Below are 23,282 nucleotides of genomic sequence, written 5' to 3'. Positions count from 1 at the left end.
AAAATGTTATCGGTGATGGTAGCATCATATTTTCTTGTAACTGGCTTTAGAATCCCTGAAGCTTTAGCTTCTATATCAAAATCCTTCTAGACTTGTTTGTCCTGCAACATGGCAATCCAGTAAAACCTTTGTAGTATGTCCTTCCCTGTGAGGAGCAAACTTCAGCTGAACCTATGATCCATGGCTTCTTGGAACTTAGCCAGAGTTTGGAAACCATATAGCATAATTGGGAAAACACTTAAGGTCAAGAATATATTACTCGATGAAAAAATTAAAAAAAAAGAAAATTGATTTCTTGACAGATATGTTTTCAAGGGACTGGTTTCTTGACAGATCAATTAAAAAGCACAGCAGGGACAATCTAATATCAGCCTCTGCCTCACATGGCAAATGTGCAAAATAAGAGTTTCATGTTCAGGAATCTGACTCCTCTGAATCTCAAAGACCTTAGAAGACAAACAAATGGAGATGAAGATTGGATGATAAAATGAATGATACAAGCAGACTTCTTGGTGTATTGGTTGTTAAGGCTCACTTAAGCAAAAAGGCCAAAAAGGGGAACTTACAAGTTTTTTGCCGCTGAATAACTTCAAAACAAGTTCAGATTTCAATTCCTTAGTAACGGAACAAATTATAAAGAAAATATCAGCACTGGGATCCATCATATGTGACTGTGACACAGAGAAGTAAAGAGAGTGGATTATTGAATCACTGATATATAGAACTTTTATTTTCAAGTAATTTAAACATGCATTTCTTAGTTTTGGAACTTTTATTTTTCGTAAAGCCTTGACTAATACATAAAAATTACAAGGAAATAAAATGCATGCCTTGAAAACTAGATGCATACAATGAACCAGAATAACAAAGTAACACAAATTATTTTTCTTCTATAGCAGAAGACATTCTACCTAGTATTAATAAACAATCCCTTGCGGCTCAAAACATATGAGAAACCACATCCATGGTGGGCCTGAATTCAGGATTAGAACCCAAGCAATCAATTGCTAGTTTTATGACTGCCATCAGTTGATCACGAATAGTAGGCGAAGGAGGTGGAAGACGTGGATCCAAAACATTGTTCAACAACATGTTCTCCCAAGTGAAAGGAGAGGACAAAGAAGGAATGATATCACCTGGATGATTTCCCTTAATCACTTCTAATGCTAACACTCCAAAACTATATACATCACATTTCTCAGTTACCTTCATGGTGTAAGCCAATTCTGCAAAGTCAGAGATAAATCATAAGAACATCTATTGCAACTTTTCTTTATGTGTGTAATTAATGAATCAGACAACTATAGCAAATGAATTATATATACCTGGTGCAATGTATCCATATGTACCTACAATTTGTGTCCAATTGGATGAGTCTGGCTTGAGAAATTTGGCAATTCCAAAGTCTGAAACATGAGCTTCATATTTTGAATCCAACAACACATTTTTGCTTGATATGTCTCGATGGACTATTGGTGGGGAGCAACCATGGTGCAAGTAGGACAAGGCTTCAGCCACACCTTTTAAGATATTTACTCTCTTAACCCAATCCAATTCTCTTGCTGTAGCTTCTTTACTAAAGAATGTGGCCAAGCTACCTCTTTCAAGATATTTATAAACTAAAAAAGAGTGTTGAGAATGTACACAAAAACCGAAAAATTTCACAATATTTCGATGTCGTATTTCTGTTAATGCACTTATTTCATTCAAAAACTCTTTTTGGTCATATATATCATCAGAATGAAACGAGTGAAATTTCTTTATTGCCAAAATAGGCCCTGATAGAAGTTGTGCTTTGTAAACACTTCCAGATCCACCACTCCCGATGCAATACTTGGCATAAAATTCTCTGTTACACTCACAATTTCTTCAAACATTGTTTTTCCATCAAAATTTAATGCTGAAAGAAATTTATAATTGTTCACACTTCTACGTTCTTTCTGTAGCTCTTGTTTCTTTCTCCGAAAACAAAAGAACATTATTGTCACAACAATTAGAAGAGCAAGTGCTCCTAAAGCAACAAAGGAAATTACCAACCTCTTTTCAAAGACGTGTTTTTGTGAAGTGAGAGAGCCGCAAGGTGTGAATCCACTAACATTCCCACACAATCCTTTATTCCCTTGCAATGCTTCAATTGGAGCACCTCGAAATGCTTTGTTGTTGGGAATTGGACCTTGTAACTCGTTATAAGATATGTCAATACGTGACAATCCGTGCATATCTTCAAAGCAACTTGGGATGAAACCAGAAAGGTTATTGTAGGAAAGATTTAGATATTCCAAACTCTCTATGTTACAAATCTGAGACGGTATCTCTCCTTTGAGTAAATTATTACTCAAATCTAGTTCTGAGAGTTGAATCAAATTACCCAATTGAAATGGAATTTCGAGACTAAATTGATTGTTTCTCAAATTTAAGTAATGCAATCTTAACAAGCTTCCTAATTCTCCTGGGATTGACTTGCGTAATCTATTTGTGGACAAGTCAAGGTATTCAAGTTCTGTGAGTAATCCAATTTCACGAGGTATACCTCCAGAGAGATGATTCCTTGTTAAAACAAGCTTGTTAAGAGAAGCTAGCTTTCCAAGTTCCACTGGAATCTCTCCGATTAGATGATTTGAAGAAAGGTCAAGTTCATGCAAGTCGATGGAATTTTGGATATGCAGCACAATGCTCCCGGTAATACTGTTTCCAGAGACATTTAAAGTACCTAACTGAGAGCACCTTCCCCAAGTAGACGAGATTTCACCATAAAATTTGTTGTGACTAAGATCTATGAAAGTTAGATTTGGATAGACACCGAAATCCTCAGAAATATTTCCAATAAATTGGTTCTTTTCGAGGCGAACTCTAATTAAGCTTTTGCAATATCTCAAATCTTGGGGGATACGACCAATCAAATTATTCCCACCAACGCAAAAGTGGGTAAGTGATCCACTTCGACAAATATTATGGGGAAGATAACTAGTGAACTGATTATAAGATAACTCCAGATCAATCAACTTTATGAAATTTTCAATTTCATAAGGAATGATGCCAGAAAGGTTGTTGAAGTTAAGATTCAAATGTTCTATATTGCTTAGATTTCCAATGCTACGAGGAATAGAGCCACTCAAGTGATTCGTGCTCAACTCCACATCCGAAATAGACTTCAAGTTGCCTATCTCCTCAGGAATAGAGCCAGAAAGGTTGTTGGTGTAGAGGTATAAAACTTTTAAATTGCTTAAATTTCCAATGGAACGAGGAATAGAGCCACTCAACTGATTTTCGCCCAATATTAGATCTGAAATAGACTTCAAGTTGCCTATTTCCTCAGGAATAGCGCCAGAAAGGCTGTTGGTGGGAATGTATAAAAATTTTAAATTGCTCAAATTTCCAATGGAATGAGGAATAAAGCCACTTAGGTGATTTTTGCCCAACACCAAATCTAAAATAGACTTCAATTTACCTATCTCCTCAGGAATGGAGCCAGAAAGGTTATTGGTGTGGAGGTATAAAACTTCTAAATTGCTCAAATTTCCAATGGAACGAGGAATAGAGCCACTCAACTGATTATACCCCAAAACTAAATCTGTTAAGGAGTTCAAGTTTCCTATCTCATTAGGAATAGAACCAGATAACTTATTTGAATAAAGGTAAAGGACCTCTAGACTTTTTAGGTGGCTGATTTGAGGAGGGATGACACCAAAGAGTTCATTCTCAATTAGATCAATGAATGCAAGATTGGGAAATAATGAGAATGATAGTTCATGAAGTGTGCCTTTCAGACTTGTGCTGCTCAAGTTAATACTTGTGATACTTCCAGCATGATTGCAAGAGATTCCAAACCAAGTGCATGGAATTATCTTGGTTTTGAGGTGGTTAGAAGTGTTTGTGGAATTTGCAGAAGAAAGAGTCCATGATGACAGAAGGGAATGACTGTGGTTTTGAAGGCTGGCTTTCCATTTGAGAAGAGCTAGTGCTTCCTGAGTAGAATTAGAAGCAATATCAGTTGAAGAATGAGACATAGCAACAAACAAGAGAAGGAAAACAAGTGAAAAAACTCTCTTCAAGATTGACAACCCCATTGTTTCTGAATTATGTAATGCATATCATCACAACTTATAAACCGTGTGGATGCTTGAAAAGTTTCCCCTCTAATTTCCTGCTCACAAAATAAAAGTTTCAAAAAGCTTATGATGTGGATGCTAATGTTTCTGGTCCTCCATTGACTCAAAACGTGTCTCTGCCCTCATTCAATTATTGATATGCTTTGATGTACTCCACCTAACTTGTCGTTGTCGTTAAGTACACGCAAAAATGTGTAACACATTGATGGTTGAAACATCTCCAATTTCAGTTTTAAGTTATGAAAATTTAAATATAAATCAAGAAAAAAAAAATCCCAAAATAGAGAACATTAACATGAAGAACAACTGCCGCATTATTTATTTCCATTGTTAATATTTGATAGTCAATTCAAACCACAATTCAAGTCAATTCAAGTCAGTAGATAGAAAAGAAGGGGCAACAGCATGTGATATGAGTTGTATTATTATTGAATCAGGGAAAATTGGTAACCATTTAATGCATGCATCAACATAATTTGCGGAACTTGGACTTTGTCAGTGACCTATTTCACATCTTACAGGTTTCTTTGATACTACTAGGTGTTGAAAATGTGTTGCTCATTTTGATTCGACTCAAATTCGAATTCTAAGCTGAGTTCAAGTCACAAAGGTCAATTCATTATAAAAATTGAGTTAGACTCACGGTTCGATTTAAATTATATTAAACAATATCAAAACTATATCATTTCATTCATTATCGAATAAAACAACATTATTTTATGATTGAGTCATAAATTCAAATAATAAATTCGAGTTAAACTCAAACTGAACTCAAACCATGGCTGTCAATAATAAATTTCAGACTATCGACTCACATCTTACTAGTTTCCCACACAGTCTCTGTCAAAATTATAAATTGTCAATTTTAAGTTTTTGAAAACCAACAAATTATCTTTGGCTTTTTTTTTTGGTTATCTATAATTATAAATGAGTATTAAAATATTTTTAATATTAATTATAATTTAAAAATAAATTTATTTTTTCATTATTTATATTCTATTTTTTCTTTCTTTTACCAGCTATCGTTTTCGCTCCTTGCACCTTCCCACTATCAAATATCACCACCACAACAATTGTTGTCACTGCAATTATGCTACCACCACCCAAGTTTGTGCAACAGTTCCCCTTGTCATTACACAAATTCCCTTTCCCATCTCCATACCATCACACCACCTCCCCCGCCACCCACTTCCCTAACTTGTTCAACATTTTCACCATCCAACTCTGCTACAGTCACTCAACAAAAATTCAAAATCACTTTTAACAAAACCTAATGGAAGAGATACACTTGATCCTCCATTTTGCATCGAGATAAGAATGACATTGATATAAGATGATTGAAGGTTGTGGCATGGCAGTGGAGGATGAGGGATGAGGTTTCGTGTGATGGTGGAAGGGAAAGAGTGGGTTGTTACATGCGATGAGACATAGTGAGTTTGCGAAATAAACTGTAAAAAAACAATTTTGTTATTTTATTATAATTGTATTTTCATTTTTTCTTTGTTTTTTTTCTTAAAATGTAATTAAATTTATTAATATAACTTCACGTAAGGTGAGAATGTATCGTTCTTTGACTTTAAGAATGATAACTTATCGTTTTAATATAGTTTGGACGGAAAATAGTCATTCTCCTTAATGATACTTAGGATAACAACACCCATTAAATGATCCTTATGATATTATATTTATTTTATAATGTTAGATTGAAGTAAAAGATAATCTTTTTAGATTTCCATTTGAGTTAAAAATTTTAGATTTAAGTTTAAGAAAATCTATAATTTGTGAAATAAATTGTAAATAAACAATTTTGCTGCAAGGGCCAATCCAATAAATGGTTTCGCGCTTACTACTGCACTGTGGGCTGGGTTAGTAAGAGATCCTTGTTTAATCCTTTCATATTAGTTAGGGTAAATTCAAATTAAGTTGTCTCATATTGAATCAATCATTTGACTCGAATAATTTGAACTCAAATTGAATCTTCAATTCAATAGTTTGACTAATATTTGATTCGTTTATCTTCTCAGTGATACTATAAGTCCTTTAAACAATACTATTAACCCCACCGATAATATTGCTTATCCCATTAACTACCTTAAGACGGTACTATCTACCAATACTGATGAATTAGACATAATGGATTCGAGCCAACCTTAGGCTCCACATGAATGTCAGTTCGTTTCTTTAGAGATATAAAACTAATTCAGTCCTTAACCGTAAAATTGACAGTCTGGGACGGTAGCAATATGCTATTGAGCCATTGCTTCATAGATGTTAATTAAATTTTTACGACTGTAACCTAATTCTTATTAATATCACAATTGTCAAATGAATAACCAATAAAAATTTACAACCGATAGATAAATAAAGAGAAAGTGAGAATCAATACCTGTAACGTTCTTTATACTAGGAATTGGTATTGATGTTTGACGAAGAGCCAGTCCACGATGGCATAGACGTTGAAAGTTGAACATCTGAAATCCCTTTTTCAATCAGTTTATACCCATCTTTAGCATCTTTATACCTCAAACATGACTCATCATCAATTGTGTAGAGGTCCTGGGCTGGTGTTGAACGCTGAGTTTGACTGCGGTTCAGTCCATGCAAGTCTCTTATGGCTTTGAACCTCAAATCTAGACTGTAACTACCTACTTCAGGTATGAGATCTGGGATCGCAGTTTTCCCTTCCAGCATGCTTACAGCTTCGGACATAGTTGGCCTCAATGATGGTGAAGCATTTGTACACAATAGAGATACTCTTATCATCCTTTCAGCTTCCTCTCTGTTGTATTCTGATCCCAGCTTTGGATCTACTAGCTCCATTATCTTCTTTTCTTGTTGCAACTTACAAGCCTGCAAAAAACACACCACTAAGGACTAATATCTCATCCATCATCAATATTTATGGAATGTTGTTTCTTACGCAATCTAGAAGACAAGTGCAATCCTCAGCTGGACCATAACTCTTGTTGTTTCTCTCACTAACAATTTCTAATGCAACAATTCCAAAGCTGTAAACATCTGTCTTGTAAGTCAAATAACCCCAAAGTACATATTATGGTATCATGTATCCTCTCCATGTATGTTCTAAATATTTAGTATTTTATACTGAAACAGTGACATTATAAACTTTCAGCTTGACAAGAGAGACATGTGATTAGCCTACATTATTCCAACAACTCGAGTGCTAATATGGGTTTTCTCTTCCTCATCAAGCTTAGCCAACTCAAAGTCCGATATTTTGGGGTTTAGATCCTTATCTAGCAAAACATTGGTAGCTTTGATGTCTCTATGAACAATTTTGAACTTTGATTCTTCATGAAGAAAAGCTAAACCTCTAGCTATCTCAAAACAGATCTTTTGTCTCGTTGGTCAGTCTAGTTTCAATTGACAATTTTCATAACCTTAAAATAAACAATTAATTTCAAGATATATTATTGAAGCAAGAAGGAACCTTGAAATCAATAAGTAGACTCAACTTACCAACCAAAGCACGGGGCAAGGCTGTTATTTTCCATGTATTCATAAACTAGCAATAGTTGATCCTCTTCAATACAACATCCGTGAAGCTTTACAAGATTCTGGTGTTGCAGACACGAAATCATGGCTATCTCATTCAAGAATTCTTGGTTTCCCTGCTTTAATTTTGAAGAAAGCTACTTCCCAGCAACTATAGTACCATCAGATAACTGAACTTGCACAGGAAAAGTGTAAATATTTTAAGTAAATTGTTAGAGAAAGTTATTCTATTAAGAATGATTTATAATTGTGGCCCTAAAGATTAAATATTATACCTTGTAAACAGGCCCAAAACCATCTTCCCCAATCTTATTCGCAAGATCAAAATTATCAGTTGTAGCTTTAATTTGTTTCAAGGTAAAAGAAATCGTTTTCAGATCTTATCCTTTTAAAACATCTGCCCGAAGATTGAAAGAGAAATAACTATATTAAGATAATGAACTCATAGGTGCTAGCCACCATAAGATATTTGTAGATAAATCATCACCCAAATAAAATAGTCTTTCCTAGTTCAAACGCTTGAGAAAAAAATTTGAACATGGTTGCAATAAAGATCCTACAAGATTAAAGAAGACCAAACCATTTCCTTTGCGCTTCCTGATTCTGGAATAGTATCTCCAACCAAGGATACCCAGTGCTAATATTATGAGACATGTTCCTACAACAACACCTGCAATGATTTCTGCAATTTTCTTCTTTGCAGATTTGTAGTCTGCCCAAGAAAACCCACCAAGCAATTATCATTACTTAAAGATTTGGGCATGAAACTGTACTTTTTAAATAGATTGCTTAAATATGTCACTCTTCTGATAAAAATTCGATGAAACAGGGGAAATGTCAACTCTTTGATTGCAGTACACATGTATTTGAGCTAATTAAGACAAAATATATACTTTCAGTAATATATGCTCTAAGTTGCATATTCTAACATTTGTTATGTCTAGTTCTATTATAATTTCACTAATTTTCGAGGCATTTTCAACAGTTTCTCATGCATAACTGACAACATCATCCCCATTTTCTAAGCAATATCCAAAATAAGTAAGTGAAAGAGGAGCTTTGGGGGCATCAATGAATAATTCTGAAATGTCTGATGAGGGCACAGATGCAACATAACGTTGTTTTGTTCATCATCATCATCTGTGAAGTCTCCAATACTACTAAATCCCCAATTATCATTTAAATAATAAGTTGCAGCATCACCATCTACTTCTCCATCTCCTTCAAATGTGCTGCTATTTTCTTTTACATTTTTCCCACCACAATTAATGTAGAAAGAGCGCCAATCTATGAAATGAAGAAAATGTGAAAGACCAGCTTAGCATTAAGCTTTAAGTTATTTTTGCATAAGTTGAGAGCATTTATGTATAGAATATCAAAAATTTACTTGTGATCAAGGTGTCAATCAATTTATTTATACACAAAAGCACCTTAGACATACTTACATCGATGACATTTCTGATCAGCCTTGCATGGAAGAACCCGACTTCTAGTTTAAGTTAAGTAAAAACCAGTTAGCATTATACAGAAAACACTTCAAGGTCAATAATATATTACTCTATGAGACGATGAAACAATGAAAAATATTATTTGATAATTCTAAAATATGTTTCAAGGGAAGAACGATTGCTTTCTTGACAAATCAGTAAAAAGCATAGAAGGGACAATATACAAAAAATGAAGCCTTGGAACTGCAATTCTTTTTCATTGGTTGCTAAGGCTCACTTAAACCAAAAAGGCAACTTACAAGTTGTTTGCCGCTGAATAACTTTGAAACAAGTTCAGATTTAATTCCCTGGTAACATAACAAATTATAAAGCAAGCATCAGCACTGGGATCCACCGTATGTGATTGTGACACAGAGAAGAAAGCAGAGTGGATTATTGAATCACTAATATATAGAAATATACTAACTGCATGCTCTGGCAAGCACGATGCTCAGAGGTTGGCTGAGTGAAATTATTGTAGGAAAGATCCCTGCAAGAAAGTAAGAAACAGAAGTGGAAATTTAATTTATAATGATGAAGCAATTGAGAAAAAAATATATAGACTTCCTTCTGTAAATTAATCAAGTCATCATAGGTTATAAACTAATACAAGTACACAACAGATAAGTGTGTTCACTGAGGTGAACAAATATCAGATCCATGTAATAAAGATGCTAAAGAACTCAAAGGATACAAGAGATATGAGACACACACATTACTTCCTTTCACCAATATTGACTCTGGTACATCTCCTCTAAGAAAGTTGCCAGTTAGAAATCTGATGAAGACCATTAAAGCAGTTAGTATGGTGGAGCTGGACATGGCAAAATAAAACTGCAAATCTAGAAAATTGGCTTTCATTGACTTACATAACTATCAGATCCCCAGGGATATTAACATTGGGAAGTTCCCCGGTTAACTTGTTAAAGCTGAGGTCCCTATTTAAAAACAAAAGATTTATCATAAAAACATAAGCATATGGAGTTTAAGTGTAGGCGAAGTTGTTACATTGTCGTGCATGCAATTAAGGAAGTTTAGTTTGAAGTTTAGTTTTTAGTTTTCAGTTTTCAAGCATATAATCATTGTAAATTGATAGTTCAGTAATGTACTTACAGAACTCTCAGATTATTCATTCCCCAGATGTATTTCGGTATTTCTCCTGAAATATGGCAGTTCCTCAAAGTCCCGGAAATCCAATGTTAAAATGTGATGATTTTGCGAGACAAATTTTACTCCAACATCTGTATGCAAGAAAATAAAGGAACAGGCAATGAACTTACAACCGTCTAAGGCGGGTATTCTTTCGAAGATCAGGAAAAGCTTGATTTGTTCCATCTATGTCACTAATCTTTCTGTACATAAGAGTGTCAGTAAATTAATGCATTAAATAGTGCATATTCTTGTAGTTGACTAGTTGAGAAATATTGACTCACAATTGTTGTAGATTTTCCAAAAGGGAGATGGATGATGGAATGGGTCCTTTCAGTCCACTACCTAGAATTTCCCTTTAACAAAAAAAAAAAAAAAAAAACTGCTTAAGAACTCGATAGCTAGAATGAGTTGCAAAACTTCAGGAAAGTAGATCATCTTACAATCTCTCACATTGCCTCCAGTTTTGCATAAATTCTGGTATGCTTCCATTGAAATTGTTATCATTGATCCTACTGCACTGTGCAAAAAGATCTCACTAACACTTAAAATTCAGGCAAACTCTGCGCACACTCTTACAAAAATATTATGAAAAACTTACAAGTCTGTCATATTTGTCGGCTGAGAAATTTCATTTGGTAAATTTCCAGTCAATCTATTGGAGGAAAGCTTCCTGCAACCAAATTTTAATCAATGACGTCAATAAAAATGCTGATCATGGCTTAAAAAAACAACTGAATATAAGAAACCTACTAAATGCCTTACAAAATTTCCAGGTTAACTAGCTTCCCAAGCTGAGTGGGTACTGTTCCTGAGAATTGGTTTGCTTCGATGTCCCTGGTAAAATAAAAACAAAAAGATAAACAATAGGACATATTTGCCTATTTCTCAACAGTATAGTTTGGACTACTTAGTGCAGGAGTTTAAACTTAAAGCTTACAAGTAAGTTAGACTGGTGATGTCCCCCAGATGGTTTGGAATATTGCCTGATAATCGGTTCCCAGAGACAGAGCTGCATTGACAATTGCCAAGAGTTGATAAATTCATCATTTATTACAATTTGGTTAGAGTGATAAGGCAGAAATACATACAGCTTAGGGCTTACATAAAATTTAATTGCATCAAAGCCTGTTCGACTGGTATCGAACCATTCAGGTAGTTGTAGGCGAAATCACTGCTTACGGACAACTACATTGGCCTAATTCAGAATGTTTTTTTTTGGTAAGTTAATTCAGAATGTTTCCGCTCTGCAATTAAAGACAAAAAGAGGGAAAAAGAAGAAAATACTCAGAAAAGCCTTGAAAATGATGCGGATTCTTAAGAATACAGATTTTAATCAAAATTTTTCATACTCCTTCCCAATGTAGAATCCTAAATGTTCATTCCTTCCTAAATACGGTCCATGTGTGGATTTTCAAGTTGTACTGTTGTAGTGAGGAAGCCCTCTCCTACCCAAAAGATAAAGTCAATGGGTAAAGTTTTCATTCACGCTTATATATCCACACTCAATTTCTCAAACAACGTGAGATACTCAACAGTCCTCTCAACTAACAATCTTCCTTTAACCAGGTAAACCAACTAGGACATAAATTGGCCAAACCTTCCCTGAAAGGCCTTTGGGTTATTAGATTGGAAATAAATCCCCCCTCAACGAGGCATTTCGGCTATAGATTGCAACTTCTAAAGAATCTTTTCCCTACAGGCTAATTTTTAACATTCTTCAACCAGGCCACTGACCTCCTATTAAACTTAACTAGGTCGAACACCACAACCCACACCCACCCCACACACCCCCCCCTCTCTCAAGGCCTTTGGGTTATTAGGTTGGAGAACAATCTCCTCTCAAATGGGTCTTTGGGTTATAGGTTGAAACTTCAAAAGAATATTTTTCTATCACACATTGGTCTATCAACAACCTCCCTTCAACCAGACTGGCCAGTTGGGAGCTTTTTCCTATGACACATTGGTCCATTAACAACCTCCCCTCAACCAGACATGACAAATTAAGAGAAAAATTTCTACACTTGTTAAGATTCTTAAAATAGGTCAATCAACCTCCACTTAACTAGCTCAAACGTCTTTTTCATCTGAGCTTCCAGAACTGGTCAAACTAGGTCAAACAACCCATGAGCGTCTTAATCCAACCTCCCAAGACTCCTAAACCAAGCCAATTAACACGCACCCCCCTAAACCGGGAAGTAAGAAGCAACCTCCCCCACCAAGATGGAAAGCCAGGAGTAAAATGGCCAAACCTCCCAAGACTCATAACCAGGCCAAACGACCTCCCTTGCCTTTGGTAACAACCTCCTCTCAACCAAAGAGTCAATTTAGGAGCCCAAACCAACCAGGTCAAGTAGAGAATAAAAAGCAATCTCTCCCTTCATCTAAGCCTCCTGAATCCTACTCCAAAAACTAACTCAAGGGTAAGGTTTTTCATCATACTTATATACCAACACCCAGTTCGTTTTTCAACCAATATAGGATCTTCTACACTTTGAAAAAATATTCAGATTTGTTTAGCTCACACTTTAGAGATATTGGGAAGTTGGTTTAGTTCAGCCGGAAGAATTCCAGAAAGGTCGCAACGTTTGAATTCTCTGAAATTTGAAACAAAACATATCCAGAATTAGTTAGTCACACCTAAAAAATGTAAAATCAGGAACAAAACCAAACAATTAAAATGATAATTCTGTAATTTAGAAGAAGGGAAATGTTCCACTATTAAGTCAAAACAATTAAAATAAATAATAGAAAATATTAACAAGAGAATTAAATACACATGTTGTAAAAACGACGTACCCCTTAAACTCTCTAATTTAATATTCTATTGTGTATTGAAACTTTCCAGAGAGGCATCATAGTACACAAATGGCAGTTCTCACTTCGATGACCACACAAGTTCACCTACTTACTGACGGCTAATTTTTTTCTTATTTCTTACGAGATTATGTGGAGGCTGTAAGGCTTTTTCCTAAGCTCATAATACCACGCTATATTGTCTATCCAAAGAACAAGAAAACCTACATTACTGAAATGCGGTGGGTACTGCCATCGGGACCCAGGATGCAACTGATGTTCTTGGTTACTTCTGTGACAGGCGATTTTTCATGGATTTCACAGGCAGTGTCAGCATCAAAAGTCCAGTTAGTAGCCCCCCATTGTTTTCACAATTTGATTCAGAACATCAACTGCAACACATCCACAGACAAACAAAATCACAGAAAAGATCTTCAAATATCTTCTAAGGTCTCTCTTTTCCCTGAAAGATCTTTATGCTTTTTATTGTATGAACAGTCAGTATGATCACTTATACTAGTACTGAAGTGGAAAGTTAACCATGAACAAGGAGAAATTCAGCAGAAACAGAAATTTGGGGAAGAAGAATTGGTCTTACCCTCAGATTGAGGCAGCTTAGCATCTACATATAGTTGTTTCACGACAAAACATAACGATAGAATCGATACAACGAGTAAATGCTTGAAGAACATCTTTGAAACTGAAAAGTTAGGAAAGATGCCTTCAACTCTCAAGTTCTTGAAATTCCCCAGATTCCCTGTATCTTCTTAGCTAAAATATGATAACTGTTACATGTTGATCAATCTTTATAATATATGGTAAGAGTAAAAATGTTATGAATGAGACAGTTATAAGCAAAAAAGCTAGACAATGAAACTTAAACAACCATCCGGATGGGATATTTTGTCTATCAGCTAAGATGAATTTGAAGTCATGCTAATTAAGTAATCAATTACTGTTGTCTTGTTTTCTATGTCGTTTTACCATACATTAAGAAAGCGTTTCGTAAAGTAATAAAAGATTTCGGAAATCTTTCATTAATAATAGTGATTGACAGATAATATAAAAAATAATTTTATTACTACATTCATTTTAATTATTAAAATATCTCTAAGATAATCTTAGTTTTTGTCATTATTTTATCCTTACTTATTAAATTTTAAGGACAAAAAAGCCCTCAATTTTTAATTAAAGTAATAAATAATATAGAAAATATTTTTATATTTATTAATTTTTCATATAATAAATAAAATAATATATAATTATTCTTCAATTACTTCCAACCAAACATAATAATTATTTATATATATTAATTTTATCAAATATTGTAATAAATTTATACTAGTAATTTCTTAGATAATCTATCGTTATAATAATATTTCATTTTTAGTAATAAAAAATTACATGAACCAGATGCATCCTAAGAAGATAAAAATAAAATTTGCTTTGGAATATATTTGACATTTAGATATTGTATATATTTTCGACAAAAGATGAATAATTGTGATAAAAAGGCTTTTAAGTTTATGACAACAATGTTATGTGCATATAGAAGATACTTTGTGATCACTATTCCGACACGACAGTAATTAGTTATGGATTACATCTTGTATGATTTGTAACTTTTTTTTTTTTAATTCTGTTACAAATAAACAATCCCTTCCTTTGTCATTTGACAACCTGAATATTTTGCTCTCAAGTCTTCAAGTTCTTTATGGCAACTTTCATTTATATTTTCTCTCAAGTTCTTTTGGCAAAGTAATCATCCACAGATCGATAAAATTGGCGGTGGATTGGGGTTAAAAGAATTTTAACCTTCCAAAGTTTAAGGGTTAAAAGAATTGCGGGTAGACGATTTTAATCTAGAAACAAATGATTTTAATCTATATTTATTATAAGAAGATCTGAATGTATTTTTTTATGTAATTTTAACATTATTTCTTTTTATTTTTGTATAAATACATGATTATACACAAGTAAAGAGATGATAAATTATATTTTTATATTGTTACTTCCTACAATATTGACAAGAGAACTTAATAATATAAAAAGGAACGTAAATTTTCGAATAACAAGTTGAATTATTTTTAAACATTTTACTTTATCTTAATCACTTGCATAAGATTACATAATTAACTTTACATACTTGTCATTGATAGAATTTTCATCATCAATACATATTTATACTTCTGTACTGAAATTGTCTTGTTGCGAATTAGTAATTTACTTTATTTTCTTTTTAATTTGAACGAAAGAATAATAATTTTATAAATAAAACATATCGTGAAATGTTGAAAAATTAAATTCAGCGGCCCTTTCCACTTTACTTAGGCTCATAATTTGGCTAAAGAATAATGTTATGTGTATCTATTTTTGATATATAATTCATGTATACAGTGATGTATCATTATGTAATTAGATGATTTTAAAACATGTGTCACCATATGATAAAGAAATATCTAATCATATGATGACACTTTATCTATATACATAAATTATGTATCAAAAATAGATATACATAATTTTATTGTTGGGCTAAAATATCAAATGAGTCATCATGAAAAGGGAAAAATTAGTCCTCCACGTGTCAACTACAGGATATCACAGTATTTAAAAGGATTATTTGACATGATCCTACAACAACACCCACAATTATTTCTGCAATCTTCTTCTTTGCAGGTTTGTAGTCTGCCCAAGCAAACCCACTAAGCTATTATTATTATAATCAGAAACAAACATATAGATTTGGCATGAAATTGTACTTTCTAAATTGATTACTTAAATATGTCATTCTCTTGTGATAAAAATTGGATGAAACAGGGGAAATGTCAACTCTTTGATTCCAGTAACATGTATTTGAGCTAATTAAGACAAAAATATATAATTTCAGTAGTGTATGCTCTAAGTTGCATATTTTGAAATTTGTTATATGTCTAGTTCTTTAATATGTTTCTGACATCTTTAGCCTCTCCCAGCAAGTGGGTATTATAAGATTTTCAAGGCATTTTCAACAGTTTCTGATGCATATCTATGATGAACTAAGGTAGATTACATTACATTGTATTTTTCATGCAACAGTAGCATTTGAATGACATTGTTTGAACAAGATTTTATTATGTGAAATTATAAGAGGAGAAATCACTCAAAGGAATCCACCACAGAAATTGCTGATACGAGGGGGCCATAGACTTCCCTTTCAGGAAGAGCAGTAGTCCCTTTGCTGGCAAAGTAAAACGGATCTCTAAAATGTTACCCATGACGGTAGCATTATATTTTCTTGTAACAGGCTTTAGAATCCCTGAAGCTTTAGATTCTATATCAAAATCGTTCTACGCTTGTTTGTCCTGCAACATGGCAATCCGGTAAAACCTTTGTAGTACGTCCTTTCCTGTGAGGAACAAACTTCAGCTGAATCTATGACCCACAGCACCTTGAAACATGGCCCGAGCTTGGGAACCAGATTGCATAATTGGGAAAACACTTAAGGTCAAGAATATATTATTCTATAAGAAGATAAAAAAATTAAAATAAAAAATTGATAATTCTGAAATATGTTTTCAAGGGCAGGACAGTTGCTTTCTTGACACATCACTTAAAAAGCACAGAAGGAACAAACTAATATCGGCCATTGCCTCACATGGCAAAAGTGCAAAATGAGATTTTCATGTTCAAGAATCTGACTCCTGTGAATCTCAAAGATCTTAGAAGACAAACAAATGCAGATGAAGATTGGATGATAAAATGAATGATCATGTATTGGTTGCTAAGGCTTACTTAAGCAAAAAGGCCAAGAAAGGGAACTTACAAGTTGTTTGCCGCTGAATAACTTTGAAACAAGATCCATGAAGCTTTATAAGATTCTAGTGTTGCAAACACAAAATCGTGGCTATCTCGTTCCAGAATTCTTGGTAACCCTACTTTTATTTTGAAGAGAGCTGCTTCACAACAATTATAGTACCATCATATAATTGTCCCTGCACAGAAAAACTGTAATTATTTTAAGCAGATCATTGGAGAAATTTATTATATTAAGAAAGATATATAATTGTGGCCCTAAAGATTAAAAAATACACCTTGTAAACAGATCCAAAACCACCTTCTACAATCTTGTTCACAGGATCAAAATTGTCAGTGGCAGCTTTAATTTACTTCAAGGAAAAAGAAATTGTTTTCAGATCTGATCCATTTAAAACATCTACCCAAAGAACTAAACAGAAACAGCTATATTAAGGTAATGACCTCATAGTTGCTAGCCACCAAGAGATATTTGCAGATAAATCATCACCCAAATGAGATAGTCTTTCCAAGTTCACACTTTAGAGAAAAATTTTTGAACATGGTTGCAACAAATATCCTACAAGATTAAAGAAGACCAAACCATTTACTTTTCGCCTCCTGATTCTGGAATAGTATCTCCAACCAAGGATACCCAGTGCCAAGATTACGAGACATGATCCTACGACAACACCCACAATGATTTCTGCAATCTTCTTCTTTGCAGGATTGTAGTCAGCCCAAGCAAACCCACTAAGCAATTATTATTACAATCAGAAACATACATATAGTTTTGGGCATGAATTTGTACTTTCTGAATAGATCACTTAAATATGTCATTCTCTTGTGATAAAAATTGGATGAAACAGAGGAAATGTCAACTCTTTGATTCCAGTATACATGTATTTGAGCTAATTAAGACAAAATATATAATTTCAGTAATGTATGCTCTAAGTTGCATATTCTGAAATTTGTTACAAGTCTAGTTCTTTAATATGATTCTGACATCTTTAGCCTCTCCCAGCAAATGGGCATTATAAGATTTTCAAGGCGTTTTCAACAATTTCTGATGCATATCTATGATTGACTAAGGTAGATTACATTATATTGTATTTTTCATTCAACAGTAGCATCTGAATGGCATTGTTTGAACAAGACTTTAATATGTGAAATTATAAGAGGAGAAATCACTCACCGGAATCCACCACAGAAATTGCTGATACGAGGGGGCCGTAGACTCCCCTTTCAGGAAGAGCGTTAGTCCCTTTGCCAGCAAATTAAAACAGATCTCTAAAATGTTATCCGTGATGGTACCATCATATTTTCTTGTAACTGGATTTAGAATCCCTGAAGCTTTAGCTTCTCTATCAAAATCCTTCTAGACTTGTTTGTCCTGCAACATGGCAATCCAGTAAAACCTTGTAGTATGCCCTTCCCTGTGAGGAGCAAACTTCAGCTGAACCTATGATCCATGGCTCCTTGGAATTTAGCCCGAGTTTGGAAACCATATAGCATAATTGGGAAAACACTTAAGGTCAGGAATATGTTACTCGATGAAAAAATTTAAGAAAAAGGAAAATTGATTTCTTGACAGATATGTTTTCAAGAGACTGGTTTCTCGACAGATCAATGAAAAAGCAAAGCAGGGACAATCTAATATCAGCCTCTGCCTCACATGGCAAATGTGCAAAATAAGAGTTTCATGTTCAGGAATCTGACACCTCTGAATCTCAAAGACCTTAGAAGACAAACAAACGGAGATGAAGATTGGATGATATAATGAATGATACAAGCAGACTTCTTGATGTATTGGTTGTTAAGGCTCACTTAAGCAAAAAGGCTAAAAGGGGGAACTTACAAGTTTTTTGCCGCCGAATAACTTCAAAACAAGTTCAGATTTCAATTCTTAAGTAACAGAACAAATTATAAAGAAGATATCAGCACTGGGATCCATCATATGTGACTGTGACACAGAGAAGTAAAGAGAGTGGATTATTGAATCACTGATATTTAGAACTTTTATTTTCAAGTAATTTAAACATGCATTTCTTAGTTTTGGAACTTTTATTTTTCATAAAGCCTTGACTAATACATAAAAATTACAAGGAAATAAAATGCAAGCCTTGAAAACTAGATGCATACAATGAACCAGAATAACAAAATGACACAAATTATTTTTCTTCTATAGCAGAAGACATTCTACTTAGTATTAACAAACAATCCCTTGTGGCTCAAAACATATGAGAAACCAAGTCCATGGTGGGCCTGAATTCAGGATTAGAACCTAAGCAATCAATTGCTAGTTTTATGACTGCCATCAATTGATCACGAATAGCAGGCGAAGGAAGTGGAAGACGTGGATCCAAAACATTGTTCAACAACATGTTCTCCCAAGTGAAAGGAGAGGACAAAGAAGGAATGATATCACCTGGATGATTTCCCTTAATCACTTCTAATGCTAACACTCCAAAACTATATACATCGCATTTCTCAGTCACCTTCATGGTGTAAGCCAATTCTGCAAAGTTAAAGATAAATCATAAGAACCTGTATTGCAACTTTTCTTTATGTGTTTAATTAATGAATCAGACAACTATAGCAAATGAATTATATATACCTGGTGCAATGTATCCATATGTGCCGGCAATTTGCGTCCAATTGGATGAGTCTGACTTGAGAAATTTGGCAATTCCAAAGTCTGAAACATGAGCTTCATATTCTGAATCCAACAACACATTTTTGCTTGATATGTCTCGATGGACTATTGGTGGGCAACAACCACGGTGCAAGTAGGACAAGGCTTCCGCCACACCTTTTAAGATATTTACTCTCTTACCCCAATCCAATTCTCTTGCTTTAGCTTCTTTACTAAAGAATGTGGCCAAGCTACCTCTTTCAAAATACTCATAAACTAAAAAAGAGTGTTGAGAATGTACACAAAAACCAAAAAATTTCACAATATTTCGATGTCGTATTTTTGTTAATACACTTATTTCATTCAAAAACTCTTTTTGGTCATCTATATCATCAAGATGAAACGAGTGAAATTCTTTTATTGCCAAAATAGGCCCTGATAGAAGTTGTGCTTTGTAAACACTTCCAGATCCACCACTCCCAATACAATACTTGGCATCAAAATTCTCTGTTACACTTGCAATTTCTTCAAACATTGTTTTTCCATCAAAATTTAATACCGAAAGAAATTTATAATTGTTCACACTTCTACGTTCTTTCTGTAACTCCTGTTTCTTTCTCCGAAAACAAAAGGACATTATTGTCACAACAATTATAAGAGCAAGTGCTCCCAAAGCAACAAAGGAAATTACCAACCTCTTTTCTAAGACATGTTTTTGTGAAGTGAGAGAGCTGCAAGGTGTGAATCCACTAACATTGCCACACAATCCTTTATTCCCTTGTAATGCTTCAATTGGAGCATCTCGAAATGCTTTGTTGTTGGGAATTGGACCTTGTAACTTGTTATAAGATATGTCAATACGTGACAATCCATGCATATCTTCAAAGCAACTTGGGATGAAACCAGAAAGGTTATTATAGGAAAGATTTAGATATTCCAAACTCTCCATGTTACAAATTTGAGACGGTATCTCTCCTTTAAGTAAATTATGACTCAAATCTAGTTCTGAGAGTTGAATCAAATTACCCAATTGAAATGGAATTTCGAGACTAAACTGATTGTTTCTCAAATTTAAGTAATGCAATCTCAACAGGCTTCCTAATTCTCCTGGGATTGACTTGCATAATCTATTTGTGGACAAATCAAGGTACTCAAGTTCCGTGAGTAATCCAACTTCACGAGGTATACCTCCAGAGAGATGATTCCCCATTAAAACAAGTTTGTTAAGAGAAGTCAGCTTTCCAAGTTCCACTGGAACCTCTCCAATTAAATGATTTGAAGAAAGGTCAAGTTCATGTAATTCAATCGAATTTTGAATATGCAGCACAATACTTCCAGTAATATTATTTCCAGAGACATTTAAAGTACCTAACCGAGAGCACCTTCCCCAAGTTGACGAGATTTCACCATAAAATTTGTTGTGACTAAGATCTATGAAAGTTAGATTTGGATAGACACCAAAATCCTCAGAAATATTTCCAATAAATTGGTTCTTTTCGAGGCGAACTCTAATTAAGCTTTTGCAATATCTCAAATCTTGGGGGATATGACCAATCAAATTGTTCCCACCAACGCGAAAATGGGTAAGTGATCCGCTTCGACAAATATTATAGGGAAGATAACCAGTGAATTGATTATAAGACAACTCTAGATCAATCAACTTTATGAAATTTCCAATTTCATAAGGAATGATGCTAGAAAGGTTGTTGAAGCTAAGATACAGATATTCCACATTGCTTAGATTTCCAATGCTACGAGGAATAGAGCCACTCAGGTGATTCAAGCTCAACTTCAAATCTGAAATAGACTTCAAGTTGCCTATCTCCTCAGGAATGGGGCCAGAAAGGTTATTGGTGTAGAGGTATAAAAATTTTAAATTGCTCAAATTTCCAATTGAATGAGGAATAGAACCAGTCAGGTGATTTATGCCTAACTCCAAATCTGAAATAGACTTTAACTTTCCTATCTCCTCAGGAATGGAGCCAGAAAGGTTATTGGTGTGGAGATATAAAACTTCTAAATTGCTCAAATTTCCAATGGAATGAGGAATAGAGCCACTCAATTGATTTTCACTCAACTTTAGATTTGAAATAGACTTTAAGTTGCCTATTTCCTTAGGAATAGCGCCAGAAAGGCTGTTGGAGATAAGGTATAAAATTTTTAATTTGCTCAAATTTCCAATGGAACGAGGAATAGAGCCACTCAAGTGATTTATGCCTAACTGCAAATCCGAAATAGACTTCAAGTTGCCTATCTCCTCAGGAATGGAGCCAAAAAGGCTATTGGTGTGGAGGTATAAAACTTCTAAATTGCTCAAATTTCCAATGGAACAAGGAATAAAGCCACTCAGGTGATTTATGCCCAAATCCAAAGTTGAAATAGACTTCAAGTTACCTATCTCCTCAGGAATGGAGCCAGAAAGGTTGTTGGTGTAAAGGTATAAAACTTTTAAATTGCTCAAATTTCCAATGGAACGAGGAATAGAGCCACTCAACTGATTTTCACTTAATGTTAGATTTGAAACGGACTTCAAGTTGCCTATCTCCTCAGGAATGGAGCCAGAAAGGTTGTTGGTGTGGAGGTATAAAACTTTTAAGTTGCTCAAATTTCCAATGGAACGAGGAATAGAGCCACTCAACTGATTTTCACTTAATGTTAGATTTGAAACGGACTTCAAGTTGCCTATCTCCTCAGGAATGGAGCCAGAAAGGTTGTTGGTGTGGAGGTATAAAACTTTTAAGTTGCTCAAATTTCCAATGGAACGAAGAATAGAGCCACTTAGGTGATTTTTGCCCAACTGCAAATCTAAAATAGACTTTAAGTTGCCTATCTCCTCAGGAATGGAGCCAGAAAGGTTGTTGGTGTGGAGGTATAAAACTTTTAAGTTGCTCAAATTTCCAATGGAACAAGGAATAGAACCACTCAAGTGATTTTTGCCCAACTCCAAATCTGAAATAGACTTCAAGTTGCCTATCTCCTCAGGAATGGAGCCAAAAAGGTTGTTGGTGTGGAGGTATAAAACTTCTAAATTGCTCAAATTTACAATGGAACGAGGAATAGAGCCACTCAAGTGATTTATGCTCAACACTAAATTCGAAATAGACTTCAAGTTGCCTATTTCTTGAGGAATTTCGCCCGAAAGGTTATTGGTGTGAAGGTATAAAGCTCTTAAGTTGCTCAAATTTCCAATAGAATGAGGAATAAAGCCACTCAATTGATTATCCCCCAAAGCTAAATCTGTTAGGGAGTTTAAATTTCCTATCTCATTAGGAACAGAACCAGATAACTTATTTGAATAAAGGTAAAGGACCTCTAGATTTTTTAGGCCACTAATTTGAGGAGGGATGACACCAAAGAGTTCATTCACACTTAGATCAATGAGAGTAAGATTGGGAAATAATGAGAAAGATAGTTTATGAAGTGTGCCTTTTAGACTTGTGCTGGTCAAGTTAATACTTGTGATACTTCCAGCACGATTGCAAGAAATTCCAAACCAAGTACATGGACTTATCTTGGTTTTAAGGTGGGTAGAAGTGTTTGTGGCATTTGCAGAAGAAAGAGCCCATGATGACAGAAGAGAATGGCTGTGGTTTTGAAGGCTGGCTTTCCATTTGAGAAGAGCTAGTGCTTCTTGAGTAGAAGTAGAAGCAACATCAGGTGAAGAATGAGACATAACAACAAACAAGAGCAGGAAAACAAGTGAAAAAACTCTCAGCAAGGTTGACAACCCCATTTTTCTGTTCCAAATTATGTAATGCATATCGCAATTTGGAAACACTGATATATATAAGCAATTAATAATGCACACTTTAATGC

General features: G+C 34.4%; 1 protein-coding gene, 1 long non-coding RNA gene and 1 pseudogene across 2 annotated transcripts; all 3 read right to left on the bottom strand.

Annotated features, from left to right (window-relative positions):
* Window positions 1–276: 276 nt before the first annotated feature.
* On the bottom strand, window positions 277–23,199 carry LOC123192109 (annotated as a pseudogene).
* Window positions 9,146–9,997, bottom strand: LOC123192979. Its single transcript, XR_006496984.1, has 3 exons — window positions 9,982–9,997; window positions 9,540–9,890; window positions 9,146–9,420 (listed from the first exon to the last, which is right to left on the bottom strand). It is a non-coding gene; the product is annotated as an uncharacterized LOC123192979 (long non-coding RNA).
* Window positions 9,996–13,887, bottom strand: LOC123192978 (probable LRR receptor-like serine/threonine-protein kinase RFK1). The gene is made up of 12 exons (XM_044605720.1): window positions 13,656–13,887; window positions 13,286–13,449; window positions 12,787–12,858; window positions 11,367–11,508; window positions 11,202–11,273; window positions 11,027–11,098; window positions 10,863–10,934; window positions 10,705–10,776; window positions 10,546–10,617; window positions 10,393–10,464; window positions 10,226–10,271; window positions 9,996–10,050 (listed from the first exon to the last, which is right to left on the bottom strand). The coding sequence occupies exons 4-11, from the start codon at window positions 11,381–11,383 to the stop codon at window positions 10,238–10,240; spliced, it is 483 nt and encodes a 160-aa protein (XP_044461655.1). The 5' UTR covers window positions 11,384–11,508; window positions 12,787–12,858; window positions 13,286–13,449; window positions 13,656–13,887; the 3' UTR covers window positions 9,996–10,050; window positions 10,226–10,237.
* Window positions 23,200–23,282: the final 83 nt, after the last annotated feature.

Source organism: Mangifera indica, chromosome 12, assembly GCF_011075055.1.
Source record: "Mangifera indica cultivar Alphonso chromosome 12, CATAS_Mindica_2.1, whole genome shotgun sequence".
Classification (NCBI taxonomy): domain Eukaryota; kingdom Viridiplantae; phylum Streptophyta; class Magnoliopsida; order Sapindales; family Anacardiaceae; genus Mangifera; species Mangifera indica.
This window is presented reverse-complemented; position numbering and strand designations above follow the sequence as displayed.

Bases quoted from the DNA above. Each gene is read 5' to 3' on its own strand.
- LOC123192978 (XM_044605720.1), bottom strand. The intron at 10,777-10,862 runs GTAAGTTTTTCA...TGCACAGTGCAG, and splicing joins CCGACAAATATGACAGACTT to TAGGATCAATGATAACAATT. The intron at 10,618-10,704 runs GTAAGATGATCT...TTTTTGTTAAAG, and splicing joins TGGAGGCAATGTGAGAGATT to GGAAATTCTAGGTAGTGGAC.